Source organism: Littorina saxatilis, linkage group LG14 (assembly GCF_037325665.1).
Source record: "Littorina saxatilis isolate snail1 linkage group LG14, US_GU_Lsax_2.0, whole genome shotgun sequence".
NCBI lineage: Eukaryota > Metazoa > Mollusca > Gastropoda > Littorinimorpha > Littorinidae > Littorina > Littorina saxatilis.
In genome coordinates this window covers 36,540,529-36,550,528 of record NC_090258.1, presented here as the reverse complement: position 1 = coordinate 36,550,528, position 10,000 = coordinate 36,540,529, and the positions used below count along the sequence as shown (strand labels likewise).

Here is a 10,000-nt window from a genome sequence, read left to right as displayed (position 1 = left end):
TCGAGTGCCAGAACAGCCAGGGCGGTTACACGCATTACTAAACTTTTGGGAGCATCTGAATGCCATGTCTTGTGATTTCAACGACTTTGTGAAATTAAATACACACTTTAATAAAATGTACAGACCAAACGATTGCTCGAAATTGAAGGAAATATTGTATCGTTATCACTAAAGCATTGAATTAAACGTTTGCCAAATACCAACGCATTGGCTTTCTTATTTGGAAAGTTATGAATTTGTGTGCAAGTGATCCTTAACTTTTTGTGAGTAGCTTATTAAATGGGCCTATTTTTTGCGGCATTTCACCCAAATAATACAATACAATACAATACAATACAATACAATAACTTTATTAATCTCTAAAAGAGAAATTACATTGCTGAGCGTTTGTGTCCGTAATAATAACATACATAAAACATTCAAAATAAACATTTGTTCTTTGTCCTGAGAAAATATAGCACATTGGTTATCACATAAGAAAGTATATTAAAAATAAATTAACATGCATTCACCATCAACAATGCACAAAAGAAAGTCAGCACCTTGCCGGTTATCACATGTTGTCTAAGATTAAGAGAGTAGAATGCAAAACAAAATCAACAATACTGAAACAATACAGAACACTGACCCCGTGCATCAGAGCGACAACACCAGCATCTACCGCCCCACCTGAGAATTGAAGATGTGAATTGCAGATGGAATGAACGAATTTCTGTAGCGTGTGGATCTTGCGGTTGGTTGTCTGAATCTGTTGCTCCTGTCTGTCCGTCTACTGTCAAATTCCGGTCTGAGTGGGTGCGAGTCGTCAGCCAAAATCTTCTGTACCTTGTCAGTCAGTCGTCGTTCATGTGTTGATGTGAAACTGTCCTGCTTCCTCCCTACCACCCCACTTGCTTTCCTGATGAATTTATCTAATCTATCCCTGTCTTGCTTGTTGATGTTGCCACCCCAACACACGGAGCCAAAGTACAACACACTATTGCACGTTGAAGTGTAAAACATCTGAAGGATTTCTTGTCTGATGTTAAAAGACCTGAGTTTTCTGGGATGTTGAACGTAGATATTTTAGAGACCGCACATGTCAGTGTTGGTGTCTATGAAAAAGATGCAAAGTGTGTGTGTGTGTGTGTGTGTGTTTGTGAGCCTGGTGTGTGTGTGTGTGTCACGGTGTGTGTGTGTGTGTGTGTGTGTGTGTGTGTGTGTGTGTGAGGCTTGGTGCTAACACCACAGTTTTGTCTGAAGGGATCGAACACTCTTTTTGTGCGCTTTGAATTAGTTTGTATGCAACGCACCAACAACAACTGGAGCTATTGTCGGGTAAGGCCCATATTTCTCAAAAACTTCGGCTGTATATGTCTCTACCGCTAAGCTGACTTTGAATAGAACAGAAAGTACATGTATTAAGTTCCAAATTCAGTTATGCTTATCGAACAATGCAGAGGGGAGAAGACAGCTTACATCGAAATACAAATCATACACAGTTAATTCTGTCAGAATAATGTAAACAGACTTCGGGGTGAGACAACGTGGCTAGTCGTGTATCTTAAACTAGAGGAATACCCGGCTTCGCCGAGTGAATCGCGAGTATGCAGCGTGGCGGTTCGCCGGCTTAGAGCACGTGTTTAACTTGAATTGTTCATCCACCAGTTTGTGCCCGGGGTCCACCTGAATATGCCCACCAAATTTGATGCAGAATATTTACGATGGGAGGGGTAGTATATGATATATATTAGTGCCAATATTTTGAAGATGGGAGGGATTTTGTACACGCCAATTGGAATACTTAGATGTACTACCTGTGCAGAAAAGCGGCGCTGTGCAGAAAAGCGCTGCTTTTGTGTGGCGGAAGTGAAAGAAGTGAAGAAGTAGAGCCGAACAAAAAAGTGTTTATTTTCGCGAAACAGAGTATTTATTCACCGCGGTTCACCGCAACGCAAACACACACACACACCACACCACACACACACACCACACCACACACACACACACAGAGAAGCCGTATAGAGATAGATGACAGTGGATTTTTCGCGTGGCTATAAATAGATTCGACCTTTGCACTTTTACAGTGAGGACAACGGGTGAAAGCGTTGTGGACAGTGACCTTCTAAAAATAGTAACGGGAATATCTGAAGCTGCTTGTCATACCGTAGCATTCTGATCAGTCATCGCTCAACGGCTATCGCCAGTTATCTCAGAGAATGAGCCGTACTCATTTTGACCTGAGTTGAGGATGATACCGTAGCTGTGATCGGAAGATCAAACTTTCTCATTCAGTATTCTTGCAAATACCGTACGCCACACGAAGGAAGGGAGATAAATGCGCAAAACACTGGAGAAGATAAGGAAGAGTTAGTGGGAATGGATCTGAATGAATGAACAGAAAAACCAAAATCGGTTCACCGCGCCGCGCTTAAATTAGAGCACGTGTTCAAAATTTTCATCGACCAGATTGTGTCCGGGGTCTATCTGAATATGCCCACCAAATTTGAAGCAGATCCATCGAGAACTTTGGCCGTGCATCGCGAACACACAGACAGACAGACACACACACACAAGCCGTATATAGATATAGATAGATAGAAGAATAACAGTTAGTCACAGTTTAAGGAACTGTGATGTGTCTTCCAGTTTGTCTTTTGACTAATTAATACATGCATATCTACCAAACAGCATAATTATATATATATGCAATACAATAATGAGAGGAATTGGTGCACAAAAAAAACAACCCACAGACAAACACTGACACCCAGACAGAGACACGCACACACACATACACACACAGACAGACACGCACGCATGCACGCACGCACGCACACACACACACACACAGACACACACACTTTATAATAACGTGTGTATTGTAAGACTAGTCAGCCTAAAATCTCCATCCTTAAGTTATAAAGATAGTTCGTTCGTTCGTTCTCTCTTATGCCAAAATCAAACAATACAAAGTTCACAATGCCATCCTTTTATTCTCCAGTAAATTTGTCCGTGTATGAAATAGAAGCATAAAACAAGGATTTGATGCATGATTACGGTGACATATCAATGATTCGTACCTAAACTGTTGAGATGTGGTTACATCTGACAAATATGACGTCAATGAGAATAAATAAAAGAGTTGTAGTAGAAAGGATTTAGTGAATGTAATATTGGTGCCAGTAACAAAACCGTGAAAACAGTTTTTTATTGTAATTAAATGTATAGTGTTGCAGGGCCGGACTACCGGGGGGGGGGGGGGGGTTATGGGGTTGCGCAACCCCCCCCCCCTAGCCTAAACATGTACCTCACTTATTTAAAACATTTTTTATTATTGTTTATTTTATGCCGTTTCATGCAAGGAGCGACCATTTTGCTATCTCAGAATATGACCTACCCATCAGCGACCCCCACTGGCAACCCCCCCCCTCCTCTTAGCCTAGTCCGGCCCTCTGTTGAAATAACTGTTAGAACACAACCACACAATGAGACCACACATACACATACATCCTACTTCACAACTTTCATAATGTTACTGGCCTATATGCCTTTTGGATTTGTTCAGAGCGGCGTCATTGTATTTGTCTCTATTAAATGTATTGTTACTTGTTGTTACTTGTTTAGTTATGTCAACCTTTCAGGTGGCAACAAACACCGGTGTTCAGGTATACGACATGCATCCCGAACGAAAGAAGGAGGCTTTCACCGACAAAGAACTCAACAAAAGACACCCCCCCCCCACCCACGACACACCCAACCCCTCTAATTGAAGCCTGATACAGGATTCTGACACAGGAACTCTTTATTTGTATTTTTATACATGTACCTCCGAAACAATCAATTGGCTGCTTAAACGGATTCAGTTTTGTTGCACAGTTTTTGCTTTTCTGTCAGAACTGCAGCATATCACTGCTATTTATTTGCTACATAAATAGCAGGGTTATCCTTAATGTGGAAGTTAGTCTGTTTTGGAAAAAAAATTGGTTGTTACGCAAGAACACGATATCTATATTACGCAAAAGGTCTTTTAAAAAAAATTAGGTCTGGTTTGTTCTAAAAGAAAGCTGTTTCAAAGAAAATGACGGTTGAAATCAAGCGGATATCCTGACCCCAGTACAGTAGTAGTATACACAGGGAGAACTTAGACCAGGCATGAACGATGATCAGGCCTAATCAGCCTAAAACAGCAAATCCGCCCAGTGCAAGCTAGACACGCATTTCACTTGCCAACAGTTCACTTCTTAAGGCAGTAGGCTACTTCGACTAAAAATGAACGATGAACAATCCTATTCAGCCTAAAACAGCCAACCAGTTCAAGTTAAACATATAGCCGCGTACCAACCCTTCTCTTCGCTACGCTACAAAACGAGTAGCGGCGTGCCTAAGATTCACTCTCAGGACCAAACGAAACGGATCCTTTGGTAGCGTCCGATGCTTTGCTGTACAACGCATTGTCAAAGCCGTTGCCGCCCGAAAGAGGGCCGCTTCTGCGGAGAGACGGTAAGGCCAGACGTCCTCCCCGCAGCAACATGACTGCTACAGCGGCGATGGCCACCACTCCCAGAGTGCCGATGACGATACCGGCCACCGCTCCCCCTGATAGTCCGTCACTGCCACCACTACCTGCACATCAAGGAACACACAAATACAAATTAATACCGTTAGAACAGCAATTTTACTCTTGTATCTATAGACGCACACACCAACAAAACACCCACAAAACGCACACAAACTCAATACACAAAACACACACATAAATACACAGACACACAGATTCATACATAAACACACACACACACACACACACACACACACACACACACACACACACACACACACACACATTAACACACACTCACAAACACACACACACACACACACATACACCCACACATACACATACACTCAGACACACACACACAAACACATACACACACTGACACACGCGCGCGCGCACACACTGCAAACAAACGCACCACCACCAACAACAAAAGCGCCAACCGATCAATGAAAACCAGTGTTACCTGACTGGTGCAAGGCCTGTGGGTTGTTAGGGTTGTCGTTAGGCTTCACTGTCTGTGTGGGATTCGCTGAATGCAACAACATTTCAACATTAACGTTAGCCACGAGGTGTACAGAAAACAACAACATTTCATCGTTAACGTTAGCTTTGAGGTGTACAGAAAACAACACAATTTCATCATTCACTTTAGCTACGAGGTGTAGAGAAAACAACAAAATGTCTTCATTAACGTTAGCTATGAGGTGGACAAAAAACAACAAAATGTCATCGTTAACATTAGCTATGAGGTGTACAGAAAACAACACAATTTCATCATTAACGTTTGCTATGAGGTGTAAAAAAAAAAAACCCACACAGTTTCATCGTTAACGTTAGCTATGAAATGTACAGAAAACAACATTTCAACGTTAACGTTAACTATGAGGTGTACAGAAAACAACATTTCAACGTTAACGTTAACTATGAGGTGTACAGAAAACAACATTTCAACGTTAACGTTAACTATGAGGTGTACAGAAAACAACTTTTCAACGTTAACGTTAACTATGAGGTGTACAGAAAACAACATTTCAACGTTAACGTTAACTATGAGGTGTACAGAAAACAACAAATATGAAGGAAAATTGATGAGTAAGAGGGGGCGTGGTGTTGAAAGGAGAGAGAGAGAGAGAGAGAGAGAGAGAGAGAGAGAGAGAGAGAGAGAGAGAGAGAGAGAGAGAGAGAGAGAGAGAGAGCAAATTAATGCATTACTGGTCAACTAACTGACATGCGCAGTAACCTAAAGGTTATTTTAAGACCTCGGCCTTCTATGTGGAAGGTTTGGGTTTGAATCCCAGCTGCGCCTTAAGGTTGAGGATTATTCCGAACTCCATGGCCACCTGAGTGATATTGGTAACTCTGCAGGGATATTTGAAAATATCAGTGATTATTACTTGTATCTCGGTGGTCTCAGTGATTTTAGTAATTTTCACATTTGGCGCTTCTTCTTCTTCTTGTCGATCACACGTCTATACTGTTAGACCGGTCAGCCAGACAAATGACATTTGGTGCTAATACGCAGTCCTAGTTCAAGTTTAACACTGCTCCAAAGCGGACACTACTTATAATCCTTACCTGGAGGGTTTGTGTGAGGTGGTTGTTTATACGTAGGGTTTGTACGCCTTGGTGGTAGCCCTGGAGTATCTGGAGGGTTTGTGCGCACAGTCGGTTGTCCTGGCGGTTGAGTGGCTGTAACAGCACCATAAATTATACAGATTTCACACGAGTTCAAGTAACAGAAGCACAGTTTATGACAACTAGCAACATGCAAGCATTTTTTGTCAAAAAAACAAGCATCATAAAAGCACTTTTTCATACAAAAAACCCAAACATTATACAAGCACTTTTTAAACAAAAGACAAGCATCATACAAGCACTTTTTCAGACACAAATAAGCCTCATACAAGCACTTTTAAAAAACACACAAATGAAACATCATACAAGCACGGGTTCATCATGTCTTGCTATTTATGTATGCCACAACTGGCCGGGACTGTGCTCAGTACTAATGTCAACAAGCACCAAACAAACATTTTTAATGACAAACACAAATAACAAGCTTTTTGTGTGTACATTGCTGTTACGAAAATTAACCACAGGAAGCGCGCACAAGCTCCAAGCATCGTTTCTAAACCATTCGTAACACTGGTCGTGCATGTGTGTGTGGCATGAGTCACATCGATTGCGGACTGGAGGAACCTCCCCCCGGTCCCCCCCCCCTCTCATATTTTTAGGGGGGGGGGGGGAGGGGATCATCCACACTCCCCCTCCCCGTAAAATCCTATGTAAGTGGCACACACACAAAAAAAACGCCCGGCTACACGCCTTGCCGTCATTGACAAATATTTGAGAATCTCGTAGAAAACAATCAGCAGTTTGAATTGAATAGGTTTAGATTTAAATAATACAATTACAATTAAAGGCGACCCCCCCCCCTCCTCCGCTTTTCCGGGATTAGGGAAAGACTGGCCATTTGGAGTATCACTATGTTGTAAGTTTTTAAAAAGGGTGCCTCCCGCCACTTGAGTCATATGACCTACCTGGTTGACCTGGCTGAGGCGTGACCGCTGATGCTTGTGCTGTTCCCTGCTTTAGTGTCGTTGATGATTCTAAAATGGAGTTGAAAACAGATCAGGTCAATCATTCAAATAATGGAAGGGAAGTACGGGTTGTCTGTTTTGAATGGACGATGCAGTGTGGTGTATGTATGTTGAAATAGATGTGGTGTGTGTGTGTGTGTGTGTGTGTGTGTGTGTGTGTGTGTGTGTGTGCTTGAGCGCGCGTGTGTGTATGAAGTAGAGAGAAAAACTTGAAGAGAGAGAGAGAGATGATGATGATAATGATGGAACTTTATTTTTCAAGGATAGAGGTTTAAGGCGACGCCTTTTCTTACAACCGGTCCTTACTTCTAATACACATGTCTAATAAATGATAAACAAGTAAAGCAACATGACAAGTAAACAAAGTAAACGAACGAACCAGCAAACAATCGACAAGTAAGCAAACAAGCAAATAAACACAAACAACAAAATGACAAAGTAAGCAACATACAAATCGAAAGCGAAACATGCAACATGTTAATTGAGGTTACACATGTAAAGTGATCGACGGTAAAATTCACACAATACCAACGTTTACACTAATGCTTATAATGATTATATGGTGTAAATGATGATGATGAAGATGTTGATGATGATGATGATGATGATGATGATGATCAAGTGATGATGATGATGATGATGATGATGATAATGATGATGACGATGTGGATGATGATGATGGAAAATCGCAACATAAATTCCACATATTACATATAATAAAGAACATTTTTGTGTAATTCATAAAGCTTTGCCAATTGTTGACAGCTACTTGCACATGTTAAGACTAGTATAGCCATCTAGGTAGACATAACATGATTATGCAGAGCTTGTTTAAAACTCTTTAGTGAGGTTAATGATCTTATTACAGACGGACTGGAGTTCCACACCATAGCGCCAGAGAAGGCTTGACTAGTTTTGAACAAATCAATCCTGGGTATTGGTGGTAGAAAATGGATAGACCCGTACCTTTCGGTGACTCTGTGAAATAGGTCCTGAATATAGATGGGCACTTCGCCATGATATACTTTATACATCATTACAGTCTTATTAAACTGTAACTGTTTAACTAGCGGCAGGTAGTTTAGATTCTTTAACTTCAAATCAGCTGATAATTGTGGACCATTTAAAATGATTTTAGCTGCCCGACGATGTAGAGAGTTTAACTTTTTCATGTGAATATCAGAGACGCCATCCCAAAGAGTTGATGCGTAATTAATATGGGATAAGATGTGGGCATGATAAAATAGTTTTAGTGTTGCGATATCGACATATTGCTTTAACTTTGATAGCAGAAACAAATTCTTGGATCCATTTTAATTCTTGATCGACTATCACACCCAAAACACGATGTTCCGTTACCTGCTGAACAGGTTGTGATTCCAGAGAAAGATTTAACTTAAGAGGTCGTGACTGGTGTTTTTGTCTTGTTGTAATAATCATTCTTTCTTTATTTGGTGTTTAACGTCGTTTTCAACCACGAAGGTTATATCGCGACGGGGAAAGGGGGGAGATGGGATAGAGCCACTTGTCAATTGTTTCTTGTTCACAAAAGCACTAATCAAAAATTTGCTCCAGGGGCTTGCAACGTAGTACAATATAATTATTACCTTACTGGGAGAATGCAAGTTTCCAGTACAAAGGACTTCTCATTTCTTACATACTGCTTGACTAAAATCTTTACAAAAATTGACTATATTCTATACAAGAAACCCTTAACAAGGGTAAAAGGAGAAACAGAATCCGTTAGTCGCCTCTTACGACATGCTGGAGAGCATCGGGTAAATTCTTCCCCCTAACCCGCGGGGGGTGTTGTAATAATCATGCTTTTTGTCTTTCCTGGGTGCACTATCATAAAATTCTGGTTACACCAACTGTTGACTTCATTCAGACTAGACTGTAAGGAAACTTCAATTTCTTGAACAGTCTTACAGCTTGTGTGAAGTGTTGAATCATCTGCAAAAAATTCCGTTTTAACTTTGGAATTAGATATATGAAGGGGGAGGTCATTAATGAATACACAAAACAAAATAGGCCCTAAAACTGACCCCTGGGGGACTCCACTCTTTAAACATCCTTTGGGAGATGTTTTACCGTTTATAGAAACATACTGTGTTCTGTTGACAAGATATGATTTAAATAATGAACACGTTGCGGGATTGTTCACGTACAATGCGAGTTTATGTAAAATCAAGAAATACAGCCCCTGATATGTCCGAACGATTAATTGCCGATAGCCAGTTATCACATAGTGATGAAAGAGCTGTACTACAGGAATGTTTCGGACGAAACCCAGATTGAAAGTTGTGAAATAATTTGCACCTTTCCATGTAGTTCAGAAGATTCTTCTGGATGTGCTTCTCTAAAGGCTTTGATAAAATAGGAAGCAATGAAATTGGCCTGAAGTTATTAGGGTCAGACACATCTTTATGTAACGTAGTGAAAACAATGCTGAATACACATGCATGAGTAAATGTGTTATTAAAGCTTTGAGTGTTTTTGTGTGGATATAATGAACACTGATGCTTTGGACAAATGAGAGAGAGAGAGAGAGAGAGAGAGAGAGAGAGAGAGAGAGAGAGAGAGAGAGAGAGAGAGAGAGAGACGCAGACAATTTATTTAATAGGCCATAGCCCCTTATGAAGGAGTGTGAACAAATGGTTAACGTTGCAAATAATTTAACTCATCAGGTGCAAAAAGAGAGAGAGAGAGAGAGAGAGAGAGAGAGAGAGAGAGAGAGAGAGAGAGAGAGAGAGAGAGAGAGAGAGAGAGAGAGAGATTTGTGCAAACATGTCAAAATGTGTGTGTGTGTGTGTGTGTGTGTGTGTGTGTGTGTGTGTGTGTGTGTGTGTGTGTGTGT

At 41.0% G+C, this 10,000-nt stretch overlaps 1 protein-coding gene across 1 annotated transcript in view; it reads right to left on the bottom strand.

Annotated features, from left to right (window-relative positions):
- Positions 1-3,427: 3,427 nt before the first annotated feature.
- Positions 3,428-10,000, bottom strand: part of LOC138947676 (macrophage mannose receptor 1-like) — a 66,160-nt gene continuing 59,587 nt past the window's right edge. The window contains exons 40-43 of the mRNA XM_070319202.1: positions 7,084-7,152; positions 6,119-6,232; positions 5,007-5,072; positions 3,428-4,605 (exon numbers count right to left, since the gene is read on the bottom strand). Of these exons, the coding sequence (XP_070175303.1) occupies positions 4,364-4,605; positions 5,007-5,072; positions 6,119-6,232; positions 7,084-7,152 (491 nt within the window). The 3' untranslated portion in view covers positions 3,428-4,363. The remainder of the gene's footprint in view (positions 4,606-5,006; positions 5,073-6,118; positions 6,233-7,083; positions 7,153-10,000) is intronic.